The sequence below is a fragment of the Drosophila grimshawi genome, unplaced genomic scaffold (assembly GCF_018153295.1).
Source record: "Drosophila grimshawi isolate 15287-2541.00 unplaced genomic scaffold, ASM1815329v1 contig_1369, whole genome shotgun sequence".
Classification (NCBI taxonomy): domain Eukaryota; kingdom Metazoa; phylum Arthropoda; class Insecta; order Diptera; family Drosophilidae; genus Drosophila; species Drosophila grimshawi.
Window position 1 is genome coordinate 339826 of NW_025062891.1, and position 27452 is coordinate 367277.

At 38.8% G+C, this 27452-nt stretch overlaps 7 protein-coding genes across 9 annotated transcripts in view; 4 read left to right on the plus strand and 3 right to left on the minus strand.

Annotated features, from left to right (window-relative positions):
- The first annotated feature begins 247 nt into the window (after positions 1 to 247).
- Positions 248 to 1307, plus strand: LOC122322369 (serine protease grass-like). The gene is made up of 5 exons (XM_043214264.1): positions 248 to 277; positions 348 to 371; positions 435 to 477; positions 593 to 763; positions 826 to 1307. Exons 1-5 carry the CDS (start codon positions 248 to 250, stop codon positions 1224 to 1226), a joined length of 669 nt encoding a protein of 222 aa, XP_043070199.1. The 3' UTR covers positions 1227 to 1307.
- A 299-nt stretch (positions 1308 to 1606) lies between these two features.
- On the plus strand, positions 1607 to 2259 carry LOC6560896. The gene is made up of 3 exons (XM_032733900.2): positions 1607 to 1806; positions 1866 to 2068; positions 2140 to 2259. Exons 1-3 carry the CDS (start codon positions 1607 to 1609, stop codon positions 2235 to 2237), a joined length of 501 nt encoding a protein of 166 aa, XP_032589791.2. The 3' UTR covers positions 2238 to 2259.
- LOC116804963 (serine protease grass-like) lies at positions 2257 to 3782 on the minus strand. The gene is made up of 6 exons (XM_032734167.2): positions 3644 to 3782; positions 3422 to 3579; positions 3151 to 3349; positions 3049 to 3091; positions 2787 to 2980; positions 2257 to 2724 (listed from the first exon to the last, which is right to left on the minus strand). The coding sequence occupies exons 1-6, from the start codon at positions 3717 to 3719 to the stop codon at positions 2318 to 2320; spliced, it is 1077 nt and encodes a 358-aa protein (XP_032590058.2). The 5' UTR covers positions 3720 to 3782; the 3' UTR covers positions 2257 to 2317.
- A 19-nt stretch (positions 3783 to 3801) lies between these two features.
- Positions 3802 to 5400, minus strand: LOC6560694 (activating signal cointegrator 1 complex subunit 1). Its single transcript, XM_001986839.3, has 4 exons — positions 5142 to 5400; positions 4991 to 5087; positions 4667 to 4931; positions 3802 to 4609 (listed from the first exon to the last, which is right to left on the minus strand). The coding sequence occupies exons 1-4, from the start codon at positions 5281 to 5283 to the stop codon at positions 4058 to 4060; spliced, it is 1056 nt and encodes a 351-aa protein (XP_001986875.1). The 5' UTR covers positions 5284 to 5400; the 3' UTR covers positions 3802 to 4057.
- A 276-nt stretch (positions 5401 to 5676) lies between these two features.
- LOC6560695 (putative methyltransferase C9orf114) lies at positions 5677 to 7411 on the plus strand. Its single transcript, XM_001986840.2, has 2 exons — positions 5677 to 6490; positions 6555 to 7411. The coding sequence occupies exons 1-2, from the start codon at positions 5782 to 5784 to the stop codon at positions 7316 to 7318; spliced, it is 1473 nt and encodes a 490-aa protein (XP_001986876.1). The 5' UTR covers positions 5677 to 5781; the 3' UTR covers positions 7319 to 7411.
- Positions 7412 to 7863: 452 nt separating this feature from the next.
- Positions 7864 to 12803, minus strand: LOC6561328 (palmitoyltransferase ZDHHC20-B). Of its 2 annotated transcripts, none has more exons than XM_032734302.1 (7): positions 12162 to 12803; positions 11971 to 12092; positions 11670 to 11776; positions 11300 to 11537; positions 10997 to 11132; positions 10807 to 10936; positions 7864 to 8107 (listed from the first exon to the last, which is right to left on the minus strand). In XM_032734302.1, the coding sequence occupies exons 1-7, from the start codon at positions 12298 to 12300 to the stop codon at positions 7966 to 7968; spliced, it is 1014 nt and encodes a 337-aa protein (XP_032590193.1). In that variant the 5' UTR covers positions 12301 to 12803; the 3' UTR covers positions 7864 to 7965. The 2 variants fall into 2 exon arrangements, with proteins under 2 accessions (XP_032590193.1, XP_032590192.1); XM_032734301.1 differs by lacking the exon at positions 7864 to 8107 and adding an exon at positions 9238 to 9759 and having other exon boundaries at positions 12162 to 12800.
- A 333-nt stretch (positions 12804 to 13136) lies between these two features.
- LOC6561329 (cAMP-dependent protein kinase type II regulatory subunit) overlaps positions 13137 to 27452 on the plus strand; it is a 36799-nt gene continuing 22483 nt past the window's right edge. Inside the window, exons 1-2 of one of the 2 annotated variants that reach the window (XM_032734795.2) lie at positions 13137 to 13343; positions 15273 to 15456. The gene's annotated coding sequence lies outside the window, so the exon portion shown is untranslated. The remainder of the gene's footprint in view (positions 13344 to 15272; positions 15457 to 27452) is intronic. The other variant, XM_032734794.1, reaches the window with a different exon arrangement.

Sequence of the window (27452 nt, forward strand, 5' to 3'; positions counted from 1 at the left end):
AAACAATAGCTCAGTAAGTTATTCTAATATGCGTACAATATAAGAAGAAATAATTGCGTACATTCTAGACATTTACAGGCATATTACTTAAATTACACATACCTATATAATATAAGCCGTAAGTTAGTAAATAGATGTCGATCATATTTATGTATATTGGATGTATATATATACATATATCAATATATATATATAGCCGGATTGGTGTCATGCCATTCACACCCTTATTAAATAGAGCTTAATCCGGATGGGTTGCGCCGATTGGAGCAAAATAATTGTGGCATCTTTAAGGAAAGCCATATTATAGGAGGAGAGGAAGTTTTCACTGGATCGAGGCCCTGGATTAGGACAAAGCTCCCTTATTACGGATCGTGAGTTACTGTCGTGATCACAACGTATAGTTTTAATCTTTATAATTGACCTTTCACAATCAGAATTCGTTCCAACTGTTGCGCATTGTGTTAAAGGCGCTGAGATGTAAGTACCGCCATCAGCCATTTGGAATATGGAGATTTCATATATAGATACATGTTATGTGATATGATAATGAGGACAATGTATGATCAAATCAGATTATAATTGATTGTTGCAGACCTAACAACGGATGTAGACTGCAACAATTCCACAACGAAGACAACATGTTTGTCAAATATTGAGAGCTTTGGCATCGAGAGCGTCATAATTCATGAAAACTTTGAAACACCAACATCATTTTCCAATGATATCGCTCTGATAAAACTCAAAAGCAAGGTTGACTTCAAAGGTAAGATGATTATTCTAATCCATTCAATTATGCAATTGAAATCAATTGACTTCTTTCATCAGAACACAACAGTCCCATCTGTTTGCCAGTGAATGCAGCATTAGAAAAAGAAGCGACATCCCGGGAAACACTCCTCCACACGGGCTGGGGTTATAACAACTGGGGCTTAAGCAATGTTAAGCTGCATGAGATGATTGTCAACAATAATGTCGCAAATCAAACATGTGGACCGCTTATTCCTGTTAAGAGCGAGAACCACATTTGTTTCTCGGCAAGCAGTGAGACTCTTTGCAGAGGCACATCTGGCAATCCATTAAGTGGTCTAGTTGATTATTCTGGAATGAAACGCTTCGTCCAATTTGCGATTGTTTCTTTTGGCTATCGAAACTGTAATCCAAGTGTGGGCATTAATGTTGCCCGGTTTATGCCATGGATAACCAATGTGCTGGCGGAGGAATCGTAGCTTAAATGAAAAATTTTAACGATTTTCTGTACAGTAAAGCGATTCCATAAAGAAATATATCCCACAAACTGTTCTGATGTATATTATTAAAGCACGAATACAAATCGAGGTAAATACATATATATGCACATCAAATACTCATTGTCCCCAATTCAGCTTACAAAATATATTTGTGTATTTGAAAATATTAACATGGTTGCAAGATTATAAAAGGGGGTGCAATGACCTTAACGTAAATATATATAGACATAAGTAAGACGGGCCTGCCCATTGAGCCAAAAATATCATCATTGTTGAATGCTGAAATTGGATGAAATGGGAGTTTAGTTCCGCTGCGACTCCGAATCCGCCACTTCCTATCTAGCTATAAATACCGACAGATGCGCCCCATCCGGGACGACCAGACACGCGAGGCATCAGCTGTCTGCCGTGAGTGCAGATGTATATTTAGAAAAGTGGTGCGAGCTATCCGAAGTAAGCCGGAGACTACTTTCGGATGCTGCTCGCATGCTAGCAGTGCAGAGAGCAGCGTCATGGAATGCAGAAGTGTTCCCATTCTGCCAACCTATGCAGAGTCCTGGTGTGTAACTGATTCGGCTCGGACGATTTGATTATTTTATGCATCGATTTACCTCGCAGTGTCCACAGCAGTGACTCGAAGAAGGCATCGCTCTGCCAAACGCTCTTTCCAAATAAGACGCTCAGAGAGACCGATCCGGCCATCATCCTAATAACATTAGCTGTTGTCGTTGGCTCCTTTTGCCTGCTCAGCGGATTTATCTTGCTGTGCGCGGTATCCAAATCCTGGCAGGACGAAACATCTGAGGCCGTACTGCTAATGGGTAAGTGCAGCCTCACAGCGTTGCTCCTCTTGACACAGACACAGACTTACGTCTGGCAATTCTCATTCGAGGCATTGGCTTCTTCATCACATCTCTAGCCTGTGTCACATGGAAGTTGACGAATGCGCAGCGCTTGGCTCAGTTACAGGAAACCATTTCGATTTACTAAAAAATATATGTGTTATCTCTTATGCTCTCAATATATTCATTCATATTTATTAAAAATGAAAATACAACAGAAATTTATCGCTAATTAGCAATTAATTTGTCAGCGATCCAGCGTATAAAACTGGCAACATTTGTGTAGACACCCGGTTTTCCATCCCCGCAAGAAGACGAACCATAGCTGACTATTCCAAACTGTACCATACGTTGCACTCCATTATATACAGTTGGATAAAATAGTGGACCACCAGAATCACCTTTGCATGAATCCTTTTGGAAGCTACCAGCACAGATTTGACTCGATTTCATGCTTTGTCCGTATACATTTTGGCAGAGAGAATGATTCTGCCTATCGACTCCCGTCTCCTTGGGAACATCGGAGTGGTTTGACCTTTCGGTTGCTCCCCAGCCAGTTACCCTGAATATCTCGTGATGTTCAGCTTCTTGTTGAAGTGTGTAATTTACTGGCAAACAGATGGGCCGAATGCTAACTGTGGCAAGGACATAACCGATTAAGTGTGCAACTGTAAACAATACTAACAATTTAACTTACGACTGCTCTCAACGTCTGTCGATAACTTGATTAATGCAATATCATTTTCAGCAGGGTCTCGTGAGTAATTTTCATGCACAAAAATGTTGTCGAAAGAAATATCTCTAACTGGTGGTGCACATATGCGAGTGTTTCCTATGTCATCACAGTCTTGTTCGGTGGATATTCTGTGTTCCCCCAAACGCACTTCTAATCTATGATAATAAAGATTTGGAAGCTTACAATATGAAAGGCGGGCGCACAACTTATACTTCTTACTTACAGCTCTTGTCCATCAAAACAATGCGCGGCGGTTAAAACAAAACCTAATAATTATAATCAATTATAGATCAGTATATCAATTCAGATTCCTGTGTTTACTTACGATTTGTTATAAGGGTGCCACCACATGCATATTCTACATTGGAGTTCTGTTTGAGCTTAAGAAGAGCCATCCATGGTCTTGACATTAATTTTATCTCATTTCCAAAGAGTACCTTCTGAGAGGGACCTATATAACCACAATCCTGTTCCAACAATATTTTAACTTCCTCGGATACTTCTTCTTCACAACATACATGATTCTGGTGGATAATAAAATGATTGAGTTAAGTGATTATGGTTAAGCAAATCAAATCTCTGATTAATGTATCAACCGCTTTATAAACGGGGCAACGTGAATTCCTCATGTATTGTTGGTCAGCAGGTGTTCCCTGTTTCCTTATAATCAGATGGTATAAGTCGTCTATTTTTTGACACTCTCTAATATCTATACATTTTCCAGGCTGTCCATCTCCTCTCGTACAAAAATTACCTGTATAATGTGTATTATTTAAGGGCATCTGGAGCGAACTGTACGATTTTTAAATATATATTACCGCCATCATCAGCTAACGAAAGCCGACCAGCTGTTGCCACATAAAGTGAAATGCTCAAAGCGCTGATTATATTCATCACAAGAGAGTGCGAAGCCAAACTGAGATGAAAGCTCAGTCGACTGGGTATTTATAGCATTATTTTATATAGATGTATTTGCTTATGTGCATACATATTTTATATTTGCTTATCAGTCCTTATGCTTAAAATATCAACAAGGAATATTTGCTCAATCCAATTTCTTAATCAAGATTCGCACCTCAATGCAATTGCCCTTTCACATATCACACTGGTAATCAAAACTAAGAAATTCATAAGAAAAACATAAATTTCTAATGAAATCAATGTGATTATACTTATTGGACTATAAGTTGGATGTTTACCATCCATATTACAAGTTTTGTTTGGACTGTTGATTAAAATTTCAGACTACCCGTTGTCTTGTAGAAGTCATCACCTTCACAGTACGATTTGCACACACACATGTGCACCTCGTTGCACTGAGCCTTGCCAAAGTCATAGTCGCCAAAGCGTTTAAGAATCTCACGTGCATCGAAGCTGTTGCTTTCATTCTTATTGGGTTTCTTATTGGTATATCGACTGTTTAGCAGCGTCATGTGAAGTTTGATGCTATCGGGATCGTTATTGTCCGCTGCATACAGGCCGGTGGTTTGGAAATGCTTCTTGCATTTGTTCGCGAACTGCTGAAGCTCCGGCGACTCGATACGGGCGTAAAGCACTCTGGTCGAGCTGGGATCATCGTTGAAGATTTCCAGGCCTTGAATGTTTAGCTCGAATGGTGTGTGCAAGTCGACCAGCCATTGGCGACAGAGTTCCAGCTCGCTAATGGCCTGTTTGCGTTCAGCGTCATCCAAGAGCACATACACGCCCAGTGTAATATGAATGCAGTTCTCTGAAATAAAAAGCTCCTGGTCGATGCCCGGCAGTTGTGCATCCAAAATGTTTTGCTGTGGGAAAATATATGCTGAGTTAAAGCCTTCTCAACAAACTGGATGGACACTTACCTTTAGCTTTAGGAATCGCTGTTGCACACCGCCCGAGTTTAGCGCAACGGCCAGGAAATGTGTTGGCCGCATTCGTTTGCGCAGCGATTCGATGAGCAATCGAATTTTGCGCAAGGCAGCACAAACGTTGCTGCGCTCCTTGGACTGAATAACCAAGTCAGTGGAAATCTCGTTCTGACGTGGCACATAAATCTCTGTTTGCGTCTCCAATTCAATGCGACGCTTTGTGGCGCCCTTGAACCCAATCAGACCACCATAGAAGGATCTGCAGATATATGAGTAAATATATATGCTGTTTAGATAAATCACGTTAGGCAAACCCACTTGGGCACATGCAGCGCCAGCTTGTAGCTGCCATTGGATAGCTCCTCAACATTGCAGTCGGTGCCGTCCTCCTCGAAATCATCGTCAGCATAAAGATCTGCAAGGAAGAATTCCTTATTATTTTTCAAATATCCAATTTATTGGTTATTACCTGGTTCCTCGTATCCTTTTGCAGTTGTCGGATTGGCACAATTCCACTTGCTTCCACCGAAATCGTCGTGAACGACGTTAACGCGATAATTGCGATTGTGGCTCATGCGCTGAGTAGGTGGCGCCAAAACGTTGCGACTCATTTCGTGGCAAGATGGTTAGTTTGGCCACTTGTTGAGGGAAATCACCAAAATGAAATATTTTGTTTGGTGTTTATGCAAAGAATGTACCTTTTATCGATAAACACCTGAATTATCGAAGTATCGTTGAGCTGCCATCTCTTAGCGATGTTTGAAGTTCTATGATTCGGATGCATATTCCATTACTGCTATGGGTCTGCACTTTCTTCCGTTACTTTGTATTTATACTTTAAATTAAGAAGAATATAAGTAGGAAATGATACATATCACCCGAAACAAATTGCAATAATGAAAATATCGATGCAGAACAGGAAAACTGCACTTCCACGCATCTCTATTCGATATTGGTTCCAGCTATCAGGTGCTCAAACACCGCTAGGCCGTTTGAACTAGTTCAGTTGTCGGAACGATTTTAAGTTGTTAACACGTGCTGGAATTGTTTTTGATATTATTGCCTGATAATTTGGCAAATTTTGAATAGTAGACTTGAAACCGGGCAAGATGTTTGATGTAACAGCCAGCGGTCGAAATGGCAAACCCACTGAGCCGCTCAAATCGTGGAAAAGAATCAACGAGGAACGCAAAGCACTCAAACGTCAGCGGAAACAGGACAAAGCGATTAAAGATTTGCAGATATCACAGGATGCTGAAGCAGCCGCCACAAAGGAGGCCACAGACGCCACAAAAGCCCAGCGAAATCCATCTACAGTGAGCATAGCGGTGCCAGGCTCAATACTGGAGAATGCACAGTCTGCCGAGCTCCGCGCATATGTTGCCGGCCAGATAGCGAGAGCCGCTTGCATCTTTCGTGTCCACGAGGTGATTGTCTTCGACGATGTGGGCGTGGCAACGGCACGTGAGACGAAGCGCAGCTATGAACAGGATGCCGATGGCGGAACAACGGGCACAGTGCGGAGCAGCTCGTTGCAGCTGGCCCGCATCCTGCAGTATTTGGAGTGTCCGCAATATTTACGCAAATATTTCTTTCCGCTGCACAAAGATCTAAAATACTCCGGCCTGCTGAATCCATTGGATACGCCACATCATCTTCGGCAACAGAGCAAGTTTCGCTATCGCGAAGGAGTCGTTTGCGATAAACAGGCCAAGAATGGCCACAGCTATGCAAATGTGGGTCTGCTAAACGATGTGCTGGTCGATAAGGCACTAGAGCCAGGCGTGCGAGTTACCGTTAAGATGGAGCCAACAAGCGGTACGCTTTGCTTTAATAAACTTGTATAGTTATTATTATTATCGTTTGTGTTTTTCTCGTTTAGATGCGAGCAGGAAACAACGCGGCACGTTGGTCAGTCCGGAGGAGCCGCGTCGCGAGACGGGTGTCTATTGGGGCTATCAGGTGCGCATTGCTCACTCGCTGTCGGAAATATTTACGAGATCACCCTACAAGGGCGGCTACGATGTCACAGTCGGCACTTCGGATCGTGGCACAAGTGTACACGATGTGCCCAGCCAATCCATTCAATACAATCACATGCTCATTGTATTTGGTGGCCTGCAGGGTTTGGAAGAGGCGCTGGCCAATGACTCCAAGCTGACCGTGGACGAGCCCGAGCTCCTCTTCGATCACTATGTGAATGTGTTGCCCAAGCAGGGCTCACGGACCATACGCACCGAGGAGGCATTGCTCATAGCCCTGGCTGCTCTGCAGGAGAAACTGCTGCCACAGCACACGGATGTGGAGTGCGATCTGAGCGATTTGCTGCCTCGCAGCGAGGACACAGGCATTGCGATGGCACGCGATATGCTGGTTAGCAGAAAACAGAAGAAGAGGAAACTTGAGGAGAAGCCAGCGCTACAGGAATCTGTAACACAAGCAGCACCACCAGCTCCAGCCACAGAACCCGTCACAGCTCTAGCTCGAGCTCCTCAGCATCCAAATCCGTTTAACGAGCGTGGGGCTGAAGCTGCCAGCATCAATTTGGAGAACGATTTCGAGGTGGTTTCTTCAGCTAATGTGCCACTTGTTGCAGCTCAGCTCAGCGCAGGCAGCGATGAGGATGATTTGAGTCGTTTCGATTGAATGTGTGTGGTTTTTTTTTACTATATTGTACTGTTTCACTCTTAATATACATAGATGACATTGCAATGATTTGTTTGTTATGCATAAAAACTATTTGTAACTGTATCCTGATCTACCACATGCAACATATGTCTTCATTCTTAGCCACTAAAGACACTTATTTTGTTCGTAACGCTCCTATAACATTTGGACTTATGAAACTATACACAATTATCTGGAATGTTCAAATAACATTAATTTATACATTGATCGATTTGGTTTTTGTTTGTTTTTTTTTTCTTGAGTCAGAATGTCCTTTCTTACGTTTTGTGGCAGCGTTTGATTTATGCTGAGAAGCAACTATATAGGCATTTAATTGGTATTATTATTCAGTCACTCGCACTGTCAACATAAGACACAAAGAATTTGGTAACAATGGTGCGCTTAACATACAGTTTAACCCTTATCTATCTGTATCCTTTTAACATAATATATAAACTAATACAAAATAAATGTATACATATATATATATATATATATATATATATATATATATATATCTTACGGACTGCCCTATTTACATAAAGAAAATGCTGAATGTGTATTTGTCGCACAAGACTAAAGATCTATATGTAATACGTGGCCACATTGTCGCTGGCCATGATTAGCTATGGAATGATCGAGTCCTGAAATCGCGCCTCTGGCAGGAAGTCCTCCTCCAGCTCGATGCGCGTGTCGCTGTGATAGCCCAACAGTGATTCGGTATCCTCCTCAAGGTGTCGTATGGGATAGCTAATGCCATCGCCAAAGCTATGAGATTTATCCATAATTATATTGAACCACAAAAAAAAAAAGTAGAAACAAATGAATTTTAAATATCTCTTTTATCAAATTATGATTTCTGCAAGATTATCACAAAAAGTGTTTTGGTGAATTTGTGTGTGTTTTGCTTGTGCCTAAATAATTGATGGATGTTCGATGTGTGTGTGGATGTGTGTGTGTCTACAAGAAAATTGGTGCGGTGCAGAAAAGTATCAGAAGCAAAAAAAAAATATATATATATATATATATATTGACAGTTCAGACTTCATGTTGGCTTGTTGGGCGGGCGGGCAAATGAAAAACAAATCAATCAAACAAACCTCTGCGTGTTTTTCTGGTTCTTTTTTCTTTTTCGATTTGCACATTTTCACGCACTTTATATATTTGTCATCCTTTGCGCGTACAAATAATGAAAACGAATTTCAATTTCAAGAATACAAAAATTGTCATATCAAAAATTAAAAACTAGAAAATTAGGCCAAAAACAAAGTTACTTAATTGGTTACCATACTATAAGTTACTTAATTAATGTTAATAAAAGCATCAAAATGCCCCCAGGTAGAAATTCATTGAGTTGTGTAAATGTTTTATGGGCTATATTCAGGTTGACGTTGAGGTTCAGTTTTACGAACATTTGTAATTTTGTTATTTGTTTAGGTATTGGTATTGGTATTACTATGATGTTGTCAAGTCTTATGTTGTCCATTACAATAATTGTATATTGGATCAAACAATTACGATTTCATGAGGTGTTTGTAATATGCTAATTGACCAATCCATATTCAATATGCGCCTGCTCTAATTACAATATTAATGTCTACGATAACGCTTAGTATTGCCAAAAATGTTTCAAAATGTTTCGATTAATTTCAATATTACAATATTCCCACAATGCCTGGCATTTGAGTAAACAAAAACAATTAGCCTACGTGTTATTCAATTAGAAGTTGGGTGCTCTTTAAGCAATACACCTCATGAAATATAAATATATATATATATATATCTATACATACATATACATATGTAGGCATTGCTTCGACTTCCTGGATAGGTATCGGGGCAAGCAGAGCTACAGGTATACATTTGTTATACATTTTAAAGATATACATCATTATCGCTTAGGTCCTTCATACAACTTACGAGTATATTAAATAAACATTAACAAAGCACTGGCAGCTAACACAACACATCTTGGGAACTTGCTTGCTACTCTGGCTATAAATTGAATGCATTGTTTTTACACGATGTGGTTGGCAGGACTCGATGGTGGTGCGCCGTTTGTTTCCTTGGCTGTGAAAGGCGCCATCCGATCACCGATCATATCGATGGCAGTGCCGGAGTGGTGATTGGGATCCAATTTCGCTGCTGCTTGCTCAACGTTGACAATGATTTGACTAGACGGGATAAGTGGATGATTGTTGCTAGATGATTGACCGTTCTCTAGCTCCACGTGAGGATGATGATTATTGAGTGGAATAGCTTCAATCAACTTATCTGTTGGTTGCCCCTCTAACCTGTTGCTGCCGACGTTTGCTGTTGTTGCTGTTGTTGTTTGGCCCATGGCCTCATAGCGCTGACCGTTGGCGTTGCCGTTCCCCATTTGCTCGTTGGCCGTAGGGTAGCTCAATCCATCACCCTTACTAATCACAGTTTGTGAGTGTCGTTTTTGAATTGTGAGTGAATAAGCAAAAGTTTTGTATTCGGTTAACAGAAATTGAAACAGAAAGCGTTTTTGTTTTGTTTTTGATTTATGGTTAGTTGCATTTTGTTGTTGTTGTTGTTGATGATGTTATTAGAATTTGCACTTTATACGGTTTAGTTTATAAATCTTGAAGAGTCTTGTGGTTGTGGCTTGTGTGATTTTAGGAAGCATTTTTGTTAGCAGCAGCTTTCGAAATAATTAGTCACAGTCTTTCTCGCAATGCTTGCTATGCTCTAAGAACTATTTTTGAGAGCCAACCGCAAGATCTTAATCGAAAAAATGTGTTATCTTCGGTTTGCCGAACATTAAATATCCTTGCAGACACATTGAAATTTTACTGAACATAATAATACTAAATTCAATAGTTTTATTCACATTTCTTTCAATAGAAGAACGCTTCTTTTTTAGTTTGGAAAACAATTTGCTTCACTGAGAGCCTCAATATTAATGTATCTGCAAGGATAATCCAAATTATAACTATGATAATCGCTTATGGTTGATTATCCATGTTGCTCTGTGTATACTAATTGCTAATTGACCCAATTTAGTAGCGATCTTGGTTATTGCTTACATACTAAATAAGATTTACATAAATCAAAGATAACATTTACAATTGTTTTTGTTTCCCGAAAGATTTACACAAGTTTAACGCGACTTATTTTAAGAGTTTTGTATTACGAAATGAAAAACAATGTTTTTTTTAAAGGGACAATGGGTGTAATTAGTTAGGTGCACAACACATTCGAAAGCTCCGAGATTAATTTGCAACAAGCCTCAATTTTGCCAAATGGTGGAAAATAGTAAAAAAAAAAATAAATAAATAATAAACAAAAAGATTGAGGGAAAAAGCGATGCACAGCATAATTGGAATTAAAACAAAATACACACAAAAACAACAACTAAAGATCAGGTTGAGCTGATTTGTTTCTTCAGAGAGTGCAGAACTGATCAACGATTAAATGATTGAGTTGTATGATTTGCATACCTGGTGAATACGGGCAGAAACCAGAGCTCCCATTTATCGCCAAAGACCTCGCAGAAATTGGCATAACGACCCAGATTATAGCCATTCTTATCCGGTCCCCCAACACGAAAGATGGGCGCTCGAAAAGCCTCTGTTTAAGGATTAAATGTAAATGAAATATATAAATAAATATATAAATTGTGTGACTTACCCAATGTGGTGCGATTGACGAGCACCAGGTAGATGTGATATCCAAACAGGCTCACCAAACTAATGGCAAACATGATCGATATGAAGAACAAGAAGAGTATGTGAAAGCGACCCATTCCGGTGCCGGTAAGCTGACCCTGTTTCAAGACATCAATAGCAATCAATTGGGTTTTCTTACACACACATATATACATATATTATATAGGTTAATTACAGCATGTTAATACACAAAACACACTCATAAATATATAATAATATACAAGCTTCTGTGCATGGATTGACGTAGTGCCTTTGGGCAACTTACCTTCCAGAACTGTACGAAATCATGCAGCGTAGTTAGAGCAACATACAGACAGTAGATCAGAGCATAGCCCAAGAACAATACGAAAAACTTGTAGTTGTTAAAGTTAACGCAATTGTTCACCCAGGGACAATGATGATCCATTTTGAGCACACAGCAACTGCAGACGCTGCAATGATGCGATCGATCCGGTTTGATGATCTTGCACTTCTCGCAGAACCGCACAGAGCCATTCATTGTGCTGTGGATGTAATATGTAGTAAGAACATTAGTTCGCAATTATTCCACCTTCTGTAAAGGGGAAGCATATCAAGTGCAGAAGCACTTCGACAAGCCGAGCACAACTCTTATCTCTCTGCCAGCAAAAACTCACCGATTTGTGACTGGCAAATTGCGTGCAAAGTTGTTTAAAATCCGCTTTTGTGTCTCCGTGTTGTCAGCTCGAAACAGATGATTCACTTCCTCGTCTGGTATGCGCCACTGAAATGTAAGATTTTCAATATATTATTCGTCGGTTTTTTATATATCATAGCAATGATTTGTGACTAGTGAGACTAGAAATTTGCTGCCCAATGCTTAATTGCTGTTATCGCCTCAGTGGCCCTTATCAGCCACAATAGCCGTGGATGAATCACTAACGCGAGGCGGGTGGCGAGGGGTGGAGGTGCACTTACCAGATCCGGCACGCGGCCGACCGATGTGTTAATGGTTTGCCAATACGACCAGAGAAATAGAACGAGGGCAACATGGTAAAACAACAGCATAAATACCATCGCAATGCGATTCTCCGTGTTCACTGCGAAGGGCGAAGGGGGAATTAATGCCTGAAGATTGGGAGGGGAATGGGAGAGTTGCTGCTACTCACGAACACATAGCTCCACCACGTAGGCGTAGTAGGACCAGCCGATGACGGCGAATATGAAGAGGACGGGTATCCACTTGAATACGGACATGCAGCAGCCGCAAGGTGTCTGCCGGCGTCGATGAATGTCCTCGTTGCCCATGCTATTCCCACTGATCTTTTCTCACAGTGTATTTTTGTATATTATTGTTGTTGTTCTCGTTGTTCCTGTTGTCCTTGTTGCTGTTGCTCACTTGCCCCTTGGCCAAGTGAATCACAGCCAGTTAATTGCCCACAAACAGAAGACGAACACTCATTGGAGCAGTTTAGGATTTTTTTTTTTGTATTTTCTTCACTTTTGCTTTTTTCTCTTCTTTTTTTTGTCTTTCTCCCGCGATGATTTCTCAGCTGTGGCAAGAGTGAAAGTGATTAAATCTAACTGGAAGTCATGTTATGCATCTCGTTTGTTATTGCACAGCCATCGCCTGATTGTTGGGATCAATTTAGCGTATATAATTGCAGTTAGTTTTAGTTTTGATTTCGGTGCGAAATAAATAAATATTTTTATCCGATTCGACGGCTCGCTCCAAGAATGGATTGTGGTGTGGATAGTGATGGGCAAATAAGGTTGCGATGTTGAAAACTCATCGATATGTAGGCCGCTGACAATAATTTAAGTGAATTCTGACGATTTTGTCAACGAAAATGCTAAGGCGAAAGTTACTATGGTTTTTGATCATTCCCATTGCACACGAGTGTGCGTAAGGAGAAGAAACGAGAAACAAGATTTAATTTACTTACAGCTTTGAACAGTCGCGTTGCCAACTAGCTCAAAATATGTTCACACTGTGTGACGTCACAGTTTATTGCACGCATTTTCCAACGGAGTGGCATCGCTGGCTGGCGAACCGATACCGCCGATACCGGCTGACAAAATGTATCGAGTCAGCCCAATCAGAATCCGAGTTTCAGTATTATAGTAACGTGTGCCCTCGTCGCCAGTGGTAGATATATTCTCTCGGATATCGGGCAATGCGTGCGTTCAAAACTTGAAAACTAATTACTCACACCAAAATTCATAAAAACAGTGCTAACTATTTTACCAAAAAAAAAAGAAGAAAAATAAATTAAAAAATCGCTAAACGAAAATTCACCTTACAAATTTTGTCGTCTCGATTGTGAAGCAAGAAGCAAAAATCAAGAAGTGTATGTAGAAAATGTGCGCGTAATAAAAAACGAGGGCGCGATATGCACGAGGAGTGTGGGCGAGGAGGCGAATGGGGACGGGTGGGCTTTCAGGCAGGTGGTGGGCAGCAGTCGACAGTCAGCAGTCGGCAGTCAGCAGTCGACAGTCGGCAGGCTCCCACTAAAAAAAAAATATACATACAAAAATTTACCTATCACTTTTGCCAGCCTTGCTGCTGCTGTTGTTGTTGCTTTCGTTGGCAAGGTTTTTGGGGACGCCTGTTGGGGCAAAACATTCGTTTGCTCGCTCTACGGACTGAGGGGGAGGTGGTTGGGGAGGGGGACAATCAATAAACGCAAAGCGCTTAGACTCGCCTTAGACGAGCAAAAGCATTGGTCAAAAATGATGATGTAGGTGAGTGTGGGGGAGAGAAGCGGGAGGATTAGTTGTGGGTGTTGAGCTTAAGTGCCGGTTGGAAAAGTTTATTTAACAGCACTGTGGTCACCTCGTTTACAATTTGTAAGTAGATATTAGACAAAAATAAAGTAAATAAAAGTATATCAAATTTCAAGATTTTTGAGAAATGTAATTGCTTACAGGGTATACACTGTACTTAAAATAATTCTAAAACTAAAATAACAGCGAGACCACTGTACTTTGAATAACACTAACAGAGAGACCACTGTACTTAAGATTACAGAGTGTGCATAGTGACCACTGTACTCAACGAGTGACTACTGTACTTAAAGTAATACTTACCGAGTGACTGCTGTACTTAATATGCCGCTAATCAGTTTATCACATTGCGATTGCGATAGACAGACAATTGTGTGTCTGTGTGTGGGAGAGTGTGGGTGTGTGGATGGTTGTGTGAGCCCTATTACTTAATCAATGCAATCGTTCATTAATTAGTTGTGCAAATCAATTGAAATAAAAAAGGATTGTAAACACAAGGAATTTACTCGCACTGATTGGCAATTGCGGCTAATCGAATTGGAGTATCGGTTGGAGTGCAAGGTATCGAAATGCAATTGCCCCAATCGGGTCACGGTCATCGATGCTTTTAAATAAAGCAAATGCCAATCAGAGCAGCAGGTGAACTCATGTGGTTGTGTGTGTGTGTGTGGGGGGGAGTTGTGCAAGCAGAGAAGAGAAAAGAGAGGTGAGAGAAAGAAACAGAGAGCAATTGCTTTACTAGTAGACAGGCCCAACAAAAAAGCATAAAGCACAAGTGCAAATAAACAATACACGTAAATGAGCGATACGTGGACACACTCACACTCACACACATACACATATCTACCTACACGTGTACACACATAAATACCTTATGAATCTATGTTTGTGTATGTGTGTGCAGAAAATACAGACTCAACAAATTGCTGAGAGTATTCAATGTTTATTTAACACACACACACGCACATACGATTAATTAAACAATTACACTGCCAAAATACAAATTATACAACAACCTTTTGCTATTGTTGCTTTGGTTTTTTTGTTACCAGTTTAACAACTTCACATTTTGTATTAGAATAAATAAACCGCAATCTTATTGGACTAATTGCAATTATTGACTGAACTCGAAATGAAATAACGGTAAATTAGTTGTACTCGTTTTGAAAATTTGTATGCGCGGAGAGAGTGTGTGTGTGGGTGTGTGTGTGTAACCGTAGCAGACTCTCATTTTCAATCAAATCTAATAAAATATTTGTTTGAAACATCAAAGCCACACCACACAAAAAAACATATAAACGACAGCAGCAGTATAAGCAGCGCAGCAACGGTTCAGTAGCAGAATTTAAAGCTTTGATTTCGCCGTACGAGCCTTCAACTTCGACAGCAACTTCGCCGTCGCCTTCGCCTTTGCGTTCGCCTTCGCCTTCGCCTGTGCGCCCTCCGATAAACCCAAATAAGAGTAACAAATTAAATTTGGTTTTAGCCCATAGCAGCAGCAGCAACAACAAAAGCAACAATCGTAAGAAGTAAAAAGCCAGAGTGTGTGGCGACCAGCAACTGAGAGACACTCTGTGTTTGTGTGTGCGAGCGAGCGAGAGAGAGAGAGACAGAGAGACAATTATCGTTTCGTTTTGTGGTTTAGCAGCAGCAGCAGAAGCGCAGCGTCAAAGTCAGGTGAGTGGAATGCTTTGTTGTTGTTTTTACGTTTTGTTTTCTTTCTTTCTGCTGTTCTGCGATTAAATATTTCATACTTACGCTTATCAATAGTATCTACCAAGGGTGCCCCGCTTTACTTGATAAGCAAATAAAGCGAATTTGTTTTTTACCTTAAGTGAATAATGCCAGTACACTTGATACATAAGGGCTTTCTTAATTCATCCACACACACACACACACACACATGTACACACATGACACACATGCACACATCCGTCAAACTTGCTTCATCTATCAACATTAGCGAGGAGGGGTCAGCGTGTCACGTTAATCACGCGCACACAATTCCAAGCAGCGACCAGCTGGTGACGTACTTGCTCCCCTCCCCAGGAATGCGAATAGGAACGGGTGGGAATGGATACGTACTCAACATGGGAGTGAGGGAAAGAGGGGGAGCGTGCAAATGGGCGGTGGAAATGGGACAGAGCAAATACTTGTGTAGCTTATATATACAATTCAATAGCCTACGGCTACCAGCTACATCTTCCTCTCTCTCTCCCTCTCTCTCTCTCTCTTGGTCTCTCTAACCTCTCTGTCTCTCTTTTTGTCAGTCGCTCTTTTCCTTAGTTCTGGGCATCATGTAAGCCAGATTCCTTGCATGTTCGCACGTTTCATTTCGCGCTCCTTTTTTTTACTTTGTTGTTTTGTTTCATTTTGCCGTCGGGCTGCGACGGGTGCTGATGCTTTATTGATTGCGTTAGAGGACTTTGCAGATGAACGTAATACATTATTGAAGCTTAACGGTATCCCGGTGCCCGTAGCCCGGAACGCAGCTTCCCTTTTGCGGCTGGCGACCGGTAATTAAGAGCGTACAGCATGCGTTAAGCTCATAAAGAGCTTGGTTTTTATGCCAATTTTTGTTTTTCGCTCTCCCTTTTCATTTGCATAATGAAGCAGCTGAGGATCATGCAGAGAGAAGGAGAGAAGGAGAGAAAGAGAGAGAAAGAGAGCATATATTTGATACCAAAATTTTCTACTGTTTAGCTTTAATTATGTGGGGAGTGAATTTGAATCGGAGGTTCTCGTAATAAGTCATGAAAAGTTTTTATCTTGCTGTGGCTCAAAGGCATTTTTATTGACAGGCAAAAGGAGCTTCTGTTACTCAATGTGTGCGAGTGCCTGTGTGTACCTGTGTGTGTGTGTGTGTGTGTGTAGGTGTTTTGCTGGCTTTGCCATTGACAAGGGTTTTGTTGTTGGCCTTCCTCTTGTTCATCTTCTACATTTTTTTCATGTTGCACGTGAAAATCCCATCATGGAGACAAGAACAATACCTTTTTTTTTTCTGTAGGTTGCTTTTGTTATTATTGCCTTTATTACTTTTTCATTTCTTTCAGCGTTCAATTCACTCGCGCTCTTTTTTCCTTTTCGTTGTAGTATTTTTTGCTCTGTCTTACGAATTGCTCTCGTCTCAATTTATGTATTATTTCATTTGGTCGGCTCATGCGTATCTAACAAAGAAAATAATAAAATTTTAAATCGCTTTTCAGGCAGGTGGAAATATTGTCCGAGTGCCGATGAAAATGTTTTGTTTTGTCTTGCTTCCTTTTTTTTTTTTTGGTTCACTTTCGTTCTGATGATTTATCTGCAACGCTTCCCTAACAAAATCAACATCAACATCAACTTTTGGTTGAACTCCTCGGCGCATATGCAAATTAATTTCGGCGTAAAGTTTACCATAGCTGCGGGGCCAAAAATAGAAGCAACGCCCGAACAGAAAAGAAAATTTTAGCATTGCGCTAAATAAACAAAAGCTCAAAGACGAACGAACACAATTTTGGCCATAAGCAAAATCGCTGCTAAATTAGAGCTAAGTACATGGCGTATGCGCAATACTTTTTGACCTGACTCTGTCTATGTGTGTGTGTGTGTGTGTGTACGTGTGCTTGTTGTTACCTGGCCAAAAAGCTAATGCGTAGTGGGGCTTAATAGAATTTTGCGCAAACCAATGCCAAAGTTTGTTCAATGAATTTAACGAACTTAACGCAACTTAACTAAACTTAGTGTTATTAATTAGTCTGGCAAACTGAACGAGAAACAAAACGCTTTCTTTGCCTAATTTGACTGGCTTCCAAGTCAGACACATTAAATGGCTTTAAGACGCGTGACGTCAAACTCAAATTTCTAACCATGATTAATTATTTGTAAATATTCACACGAACCGTGAAATGATTCAAAATGATTCACAAATAATGTGCTTAGTTTGCAATTTGTTATTCATGAGTTTGTCATCATATTGTTGCTTTTTTTTATTGCGTAGGAGTTGGCCAAATAAATAAATAAATAAACCACAATCATCAAAAAAAAAAAAAAAAATGCTACATTCAAACTTATATTGATTATATTTTCTTTTTCTCAAGCAATAATCATAAAAAACATTCACAACAAAAAAAAAGATATATATATGTACATATATATTTGAAAAGATGTTCAAAAAACATTTCGTAAGAAAATGAAAATCTGTTTAATTGCCCCGATACCGAAAACAAAAAAGCCAAAAACAAACATCAAGTTGGCCAATAAAAGCAACGACCTTCTGCGGACGTCAACAGTTCGGGACTCCCTGCCACACACACACACCTCCTCTTCCCTTCTTCACCTACCCCATACACACAACCGAAAGCCAACAGTAGACACACAATTATCAAAGCTCATCAATATTTCCAACAAATTTCTGTGGCATTTTCCCTTTATGTTGGCGCGAATTCGTTGCAAGCACTTAACAATTAGCCGCTTTGTGACTGGGCTAATAGATAAAAGCCAACAAAAAAACAGAACGTGTAAAAATTTATTGCTCTTGCAAGTATTAAAACTGAAAAAAATAGCAAACTCCCTTCAATTTTAATTAGCTATTTGCAGCAAGGCAAATCAAGAGAAAAAAGAACAATGTATTACTTTCTAACTGATTATAATCTGCTTTCCACTAATAAATATATTCCCTTTCGATTAATTTGCTCGTTTTTCTGCAAACACCAAAACATATTACATGTTATGGAAAAATTGAAGGACATCTTTTTAAATTTTCAATATTAAATACATGTTCTTAATGAAATTTACCTTACTGCTTCCATTCAGGCAGCATGTCTAAAACATAATCCTCTTTGACTGCTCCATTGAGTAGACAACTGCAGACCGCACACGGCCCCTTCACCTTTCCGCTTTTGTTGGGTCACACAAAAGGAAATGAGGCTTGAAGCTCTATTACATTTTAATAGAGTCCACGCCAGAGCTATTTGTTCTTTTATAGAGTGCTTCTTTAACGCTACAGCCTCGAATTCTAGAATAATTTATCTGATTGGAAACAGCTCAATTGTGGTTACCTGCTGCTCTGCTTTCGTCCTCTTGTTGTCCTTCAAAAATAGTCACCAAATCACTATGTACCTATAATGCCTACGTATAGTTTTTGTTGAATTTTAAGCAATCAAATATAGATATACGTATGGATATATATACATATATTAGGTAGATTTCAAGGCAAACTCATTGTTTAAATATTAAATAACAATTCACACACACACACAAACGCACACACGGAACGCAGCAACTAGTGATAAGAGTACAAAGTAGATAAATTTCCTTAGACACTATTTTGTGTTATTTATATATTGGCTGATAAGCAAGCAAGCCAAGCACGTGAGTTGGCCAATCCCCAAAGCAATTTGCTGACACATTTAAGCAAGCCAAAGCCCAAGCATAGAGCCAAAAACAGATTGCGCATACGTCGTGTTGTACGCGCTGGGAGACGACAACAGCCAACAGCTAACAGCAAACACTAAATGACTTTTAAAAGCCAATTAACTTACGATATCTACTTGGCCGACATGCCAATATGACAATGCATGGACTGTCAATATGCTCAGCTTGTCAATCGATATGTTGCACACCATCAACATCCGCCCGCCCCTGCCTACCATCTTTGACACCCGTTTTGACAGTTTAGCCGTGTTCGTCGTTGACGGCGGCGACCAAAAGAAAGAAAAAAAATTGAATTGAAATTGTGTTTGCCACTTTTTTTTTTTTATTATTATTATTTCTCCCGATGCTGCTGCTGCGCCGTTGCTGCTACTTGTGAGTAACGCTGTCAGCATTTATTTCGTCGCGTTTTTTTTTTTATTAGCAGTAAATTAGACTTTGTGTCATCGTTCCACTTACAAAATGTTTCTAAATTTACGAGTACTTGCACGAGGGTCTTTCCATACAGCTTTCACAGACCTTTTCCATTAAAATATCCCATTGTTTGGAGGAACAAACGTTCGCATTTTAAACTCAATAGGGTTCAAGGTTTCTTAACTTTGTGCATTGTTGCTCTTCACCTTCGTTCAACTAAACTTCTAATATGAAAACATATTTGCAATTTTCTCACAACACGAAAAGAAAAAAAAAAAAACGTTTGCAACTTGATCTGGTAAAGGGAATGATTAGGATAGCAATTTGTAGCCCAGTTCTCGGAATTTAGCCACTTTCTTACTTAATTACTTTGAAATCAATAGGTTCTTCTTTTAATGGCGGTTAGCATACATTTTTTTCTAAGCTTTTTCGCGAAAGCAAACAGTATCAAATGAATTTCCAATGAAAATGTATGCTGCAGTCTATGAAATGTTCTCTCCAACTGTTTAAGATGTTGTCTACGGGTTCGAGTAGCCGTAAAAATGTAATATAATCAATTTAAAAATTTACCCTGTCATTCTTTTTCTGAGTGTATATATACATAGATATTGGCAGACTTATAAATCAACCCTCTCGTACACAATAACACGTATATTTTATGCGTATTTTGTTTGTCTTTTGTTCTTTTATGAAACGCATAAATTTCCAAAAATATGTATATTCTCATATATTATATGCAAACATATTTATTTCATAAAAAAAAGTGATGCACCATAGCAAAAAAAACGAGAGCAAGAGTCATGCCACAAGTGAAGAGGGAGAAGAGACGCCTACGCACAAAGCAGCTAAAAATGAGGCAATAAACACAATTTCTATGATTTTCTGATCCAGTCGCCGACTCAATTTTAATCTCATTTGCAAACAGTGATTCTAGGCTGTTTGGCTTTTATGTATGCTAGCTAGCCGTAGCTAGCTAGCCAGTTTGCTTCTGGCCTGAAAAAGTTATCAAAATTTGACTACTTGACGCAATTTGCTCTACCCTCGCCGCTCCTCTGCCTATTTAGCTGCTGTGTTGTTCGCTTTATTATTTGCGTAACTTTTTACTTAGTTAATTTAATGCTTATCAACAGCTATATGCAAAGTATACTCTAGAGGAAGACAGAGAGAGAGATGGAGATGGAGAGAGAGAGTGAGAGTGAGCACTTGTGACGAGTTTTGGTCAATCATCGTGCAGCTGGTGCTTTTGATGACACCTCGACAAATCACTCACTCTGGCAAATGCTTGCTAATTAGAAAAACTTTCATAGTAACGGCCACAAACTTTTGACTTCGACTGATTGCAAAACTTTGCACTTTGCATCGAACCACAAAGACTATATATGTATATATAGAAGAATGTATGTGCAGTGTGTTATATAGCCAGTGATTGACTGTCTGACATTATCAGGCTGCTGTGGTTTTCTTTCTTGCCATGGCTAAAAACTTTGCCTTTAATCGATTTAACAATTTTTCTTAGCGCTCGCCACAAGGTCAGTTTAGATTGTTAGTTGCTGTTGGTGTTGGTGTTGGTGGCACAAGAGGCAAACATAAAAGTCAAAGGTATGCTTACAGCTTACAACAACTGTGTGACGTCAATTGGCAATGCTATTGTTCTTTTTGTTGCTGCCGTGGCCAAAGATAGAGCCCAACTCACTTCAGCTCAACTCAGCCTCCATTTGTCAGCAAAAAAAATCACTTTGAATGGGTAGGTGTTGCTGTACTTATAGCTAGTCGCCCATATATTGCATATTGTGTGTAGGCCTTTGAGCTGCTCACTTAACTTACTTATATGCGTTGTTGTTAACAGCCAACGCACTTAACTTTAACTATGTTTTCACTTTGTAATAACAACAATATCGTTTACCGCTTTAAACTACTTAATATACTTGATTTTTATCAGCGACCCAAATCTTGATATAAAATATAAAATTGAAAGCAGTTTTCCTTGAATGTTTGATCTTATCATAGGCAAACAATTAATAATATAGGTAATATTATTGATTATTATGCTCAAGCCGAGCTGTCAGTAAAACGTATAAAAATGACTTAAGTGTTTTAAAATATGCACATCATATTAAACATGACAGCTCAAATGCAATAACAATTTTATCGATTGTTTAAACTGTCTGATTTAAAGTCTGCATGTCTCCTGGGTGTTGTGGGCAAATAGTTCGTTGACTGCCCAAATTACATTAGGCAAGTGATTTGATTGACTTTCTAGGGAAATGCAAGGCTTAATTGATGCTCGAAACGGCTTCTGCTGCTGCTGCTGTCTGTCTGTCTGTCTGTCTATCTGTTTGTCTGTTTGTTATGACACTGACATTGCCATAAACTGTGGCCACGCATCGAAAGTTGTCTAACCAAATTATGGCTAGGTTGTCAGTGGCTCTGAGTGTTACTTCCTGTTCAGCAGCCATCGTCACCTGATCAAAGTGTTTGGCTCATAAAATTTTTACTGCATTTCGAACATCTGATGTCAGGCTAGAACGGCACTTCTTTCCAACTTGTTAGTTATTTAACAATTAATTGCTTGGATTTGGCAGATAAATATGAAAATATAAAATCTTAAATCTTCTCAAACATTGCTAATAGCTATATATAGAAACAAAACAAACAAAAGCAAATTTAGAATACTCTAATCGAGAGATCTCGCATAAGCAATCCCATCAGCCCAGTTGTTAAGCCCCCAGAAATTATTTATGGTTTTCAAATTTCAGATATCGTTCTTGAGATTTTTTCGAATACTTGGAAATTATTTCAGGATGATTTTTTTCTCAGTATAGAATTTAAACATTTTGAGTTTTATTTTGTTAACTAACATCAATGTTGAGAGCTACACATTTAAGTTCCGATTTCGACTGACTGTCAAACATGAACCGTCTATCAACTATGATGAATTTCGCATAAGTTTCGGGCATCTTTGTTGTATACTTGATGAGCGTGAAAGCGAAGCTGATATGCAAAATGGATGCGAGTTCTGCGTGCTGTTTTCTTTTGTGTGGAAAGGCCTCAACAAAAAGCATGTTGATTAGTTTTTCTTTCTTTCTTTTTTTTTTTTGCTTCTCTGTTTCTTTGACAGCCTTTTTTAAAAAATTGACTTTCATTGTTTGTTTAAAATTGTTTGCTTATGTTTTTGATGCTGTTGTTGTTGCCGCTGCTATTTCGTTGGCAGCTTGCTCAAAATTGTCACAACTTTTGAGTGGCGCCTTGTTTGCGTAAGTTTGCCTTTCTCTCTCTCTCTCTCTCTCTCTCTTTCTCTCTCTCTCGGTCTTCTCTCTTTTTCTCATCAATTTTGTGTGTGTGTGTGTGTGTGCTTTTTGTTGCTATCTTGAGCGGCTTAAAAATGTTGCTGCCTGTTCAGATGCTTAAGGTCCGGTCAATTTGTCAAAAGCTATGCGACCCAAAACAGAACCCTGACTGAAGCTCCGGGATAACATTTGACTCATTCCTATACACTCGCGCCGTCTGCTTGTCTGTCAGTCTGTCTGAGTATCTGACGGTGTGTCTTCGTCCTATATTATTCACTCTTTAGCCGTTGCACACTAAATGAAGCCCTCAAACTGAAATTTAGTTGTGCATAGCAAAGCAGTTGGATCAACATTTGCTGGCCCCTTTGCATAAATTCTGATACATAGCTTAAGCGCTGCCAATATATTGCATATGTAGGTAGCACTAGACATATCATCATATATATATATATATATATATTATTATTTATTATAATATATACTCAAACAAAAGCATGCAAGCTGCATTGGCGCTAAACTTTAAGAGTGTTCAAGCTATTTTTGTATATGTAATGCTGCATAAAGTTGAACTATATTCTATGATCCAAGTAAAAAATGTTTAAAAGTCAACTAATAGTTATACTTAAAAAGTCATTACGCAAAATTCAACTGCAAGTTGCAGCTAAACCGATTTTAAGCGGTTTAAAAAAAGTTGTGCAATCATAGAAGCAAATTAAACAAATCTCGCCTTCACATTTGAACACATTTGACGTGCTTTTATATGCTTTTCATATATGTAGGCGAAGTAATTTAAATATTTATGATGCCAATGATATATAATGACTGCGAAACTGTGTATGTGATTTTTACTAGAAGTTCACTTTGGAAATGGAAACGCGTAACAGCAAAACAAAACAAAGAAAAACTTGTGGGTGGAAAAGCACTTGAAAGTTTACGCATGTAAATCAACAACACTAACAATATATAATACACGTATTGTGTGTGCCACACACAGCTACACCCATATGCCTTTGACCAAGGGTTACATTGTCCCTTGGCAAGCTCGTAAAAAAGTGAAAAACTGTTGCATATAAAAATATATATATATATATAGGAAATGGGAGCGAATGCGGCAACTTATGTTTATTCATGGGCGAATATGCTGAGTGTCTGTGTAAAAGGATGTGCATATGTGTGTGTGTGTGTGTGTGTGTGTGTGTGTGTGTGTGTGTGTGTGTGTGTGTGTGTATGTGGACTCATGCGTGTGCACATGGCATTTACACACAAAAACACCCTCGCCCAGCAAAGTCAGCAGATGCACTTTGAGCTGCACTACAAAAAGCGCAACATGATTACAATAGATATGTTGGCCCCTAACACAAAAGCTGACCAGAATAACTTAATACTATTCATAAACATAACATAACCCATACAAATATATAAATAATTTTTATTAAATTTGCAATAGGTTAATAATATGTCATGGTATATTTTATATCAATTAAAAGACTCTGCATTTAGTGTGTTCAAGGTATAATCAAGTATGAAATGGCAAACCTGTGACAATAAAATTGAGAAAACCCTTAAATTATATAAATAATTTATTTATTTAATGTGGTCTAAAAACAATACACAACTTTAAAAAGATTTTAAAAAGTACAATTTGAAACAAATTAAATTTAAATACAAAATTTTAATAAATAATATAATATAATATAATAAAAGACGGCAAACAATTTATTTTGCGAATAGAGAGCATTAATATATAATAAATATACATCATTTGCATAGGAACTGTTTTTCAATAAATATACCTCATTTTGCCTCTAGTCGAATAAAATACATCATTAACCTAATTTCAAAAACAATTATGAGCTTAAGAGCACTTTAAACAATTTAAAGTTATACAAATTGATTTAATTATTTGCCAGTTTTTATTGTTGTATGGCAGTTTAGCGAACATTTGTTCGAGTTGATTTTTGAATAAAATGTAATTCGAATTAATGTCATAATAAATGGCAAATTATGTGAAATTAACATCAACAAACATAATACTAAAGTATTTACCAGCTATTAATTAGGCAAAGCGTTTGAAAAATCTCTTTTAAATAATGCAATTAATTTGCGGCGCTAAACAAACAAATTGTTAGCAATTTATTTGGCAATTGCCAGAGCTATTCTGGCTCGTTGGTCTTTCAGACAATGGGTTAAGTGGTCAAAACAAAAAAAAAACACACACATTTGTCTAGCATTAAGCTACTTATGAATACATATACACATATGTGTGTATATGTTGAATACATCATACACAGTACATTTGAATATTTAAATATGCATACAAATGTTTTGTACATATGTCAAGTGTGTGTGGCATGTAAAATGGCCTTTGCTTTTATTTATCGCTCGGGCAAATGTCACTCGAGCGTTTCCAACTTGTGCTGTTGTCATTGTTGTTGCCAAAGAGTGACAGCAGAATATTCCATTTGACCGGCACAGCAATACAATATCTTAACGACTTGGCACACTTTTGAAAGTGGGTGAATTGATTGCATATTGTGGGGCTTGCGGCCGACGGTGTTGCATATTCAAAACGCAGCAATTAAATAGTACACATGACGTCAGCAGCTCTATTTGCTCTAATCTCTAATTTAGAAAATTGCCCTAAAATGGAAATCCCTCTGAAAATTAAAACCATTTTCTATTTTTTAGAAAAAATTATTAAAATTGTAAAGCTTAAGATTAGATTTATTAATTATATAATTAATAAAAAAGCTTATTTAAGAATTCCCTGGAAATTAGATATATTTCTTTATGTATATATTTATATTTATGTGAAGTCAGAATAAGGATATTCCGAACAATCTAACTACTGGGCTCATGGTATTCCCTAGTCGAGGTCTATCGACTGGAGCTTTCGAACTTGTTTTTGTTTGTTTAGTCCACATCTACCTGTGTGCATAGGTCGACATATATTATTTATTCAGCTGAGCTGCCCGAAAGCAGTAAATATGGCGTGCAAATTCAAATGCAATTGCTACCAAAACTTGACCAATGACAGCCGCAGGAAGCACACACACACAAGCACACACTTGACGTCAGCACTTCCTCTCGCTCCGCAACACACACAATTAGAGGCAGTGGCATTTGTGTCATCATGTACATGACATTAAGGGTTGGGGGTGCCTTGTTCAAAAAAGGAGCACGTGGGGATTGGATGGAGCAGCATGTTAAGTGATTTCCAATGCAGTTGCATTTGTCGTTCTAGGCATTTGCATAAGTGTTACTCAAAATGCCAAAGTGTCAGCAACAAGAACAACAACAATAACAGCAACAACAATAGCAAAAGCAAAAGCAAAGAGAAAATAAGCGAATGGGGTGCAAAAATAACTGCAATTTAGGTTTATTTTCACATTTTACGGCTTGTTTAGCACATTTTTCACATTAACCCACATGCAAAACGGAAGTGGAAGGGGCTCTGGCTAACGGTTTATGCCAGTGTGTCTATTGTTTCGCGCACGGCGGCCATTTTGCATTCGAATGGCCCCCAAGACGAAGGCAATTGGCTAACTGGCTTTTTGCATAATTATCCATGAAGTGGTGCGAATTTTCAGCAATGCCGCGACCCAGTTTTTAAGCTGATTACAAATGACTTTCTACCAAATGGAGAAATTACATTTTCATGCACAATTTACATATATGCGACTACATATTTGTGTCTGTTTCACTCCAAGGCTTTTGCATGCGTCAAAACTTGGCGTTTATAACCATTAACCGGTCTTAGACTTGTTGTAACTTGCCAAGTCTGTCGTCGACGCTCTTCGGGAATATTTTAAAAGATATCCTTTAATAGAACATCCACTCATTAGAAGAAAAAGAATTAAATAAATAAAGTTAAAGTCATATTGTTGATTAAAACTGCAAGTTTGTTTTTCTAAATGTGCGCAATTCAAATCATTTAATTTCTAATTACAAAATCTTTACAATTCCCATCCACAATCCTTCAAAGGACACTGAATAGAACTGTTTATAGTTGGTACTGCATTTACAAACGCAAATTGCAAATTCCAATGAATTCTAATTTCAATTCTAATTTGATGTAATTAGCTAATGCAGTGCCTGAATGCACACCAGAAACCCACAAACTAAACCAGCGACATGCATACGTGTGTGTGTAGGGGTGTGTGTGTGTGTAGGGCTGTGTGTGTGTGTAGGGCTGTGTGTGTGTGTGTACCATGTGTAAATGCATTTGTAGCATTGTGTTATTTGTGGCTGGCAGCGGTTAATCGGCGCACAAATGTATGCTACACTAAATGGTTGAGTGCCTGGAACAGTAACTGTATTTCGCAGTCTTCCTCTTGCTGTCTACTCTCTATCCCTTTTTTCCTTTTTCCTTTCTGTCTTTCTACCCATCTCTCTTCTCTCATGCTGTCCTTGTCGTACTTTGTTGATATTTATGACATTGTCGATATTGTTGCTGCTTTGGTTTTTAACTCTTGTTAATGGCAGAACAAAAATTGTAATTATCTCCACACAAAGTAACAAATGGGCGTATTTGTTTGGCAGTTCGTGGCTGGGTTTGCTGTT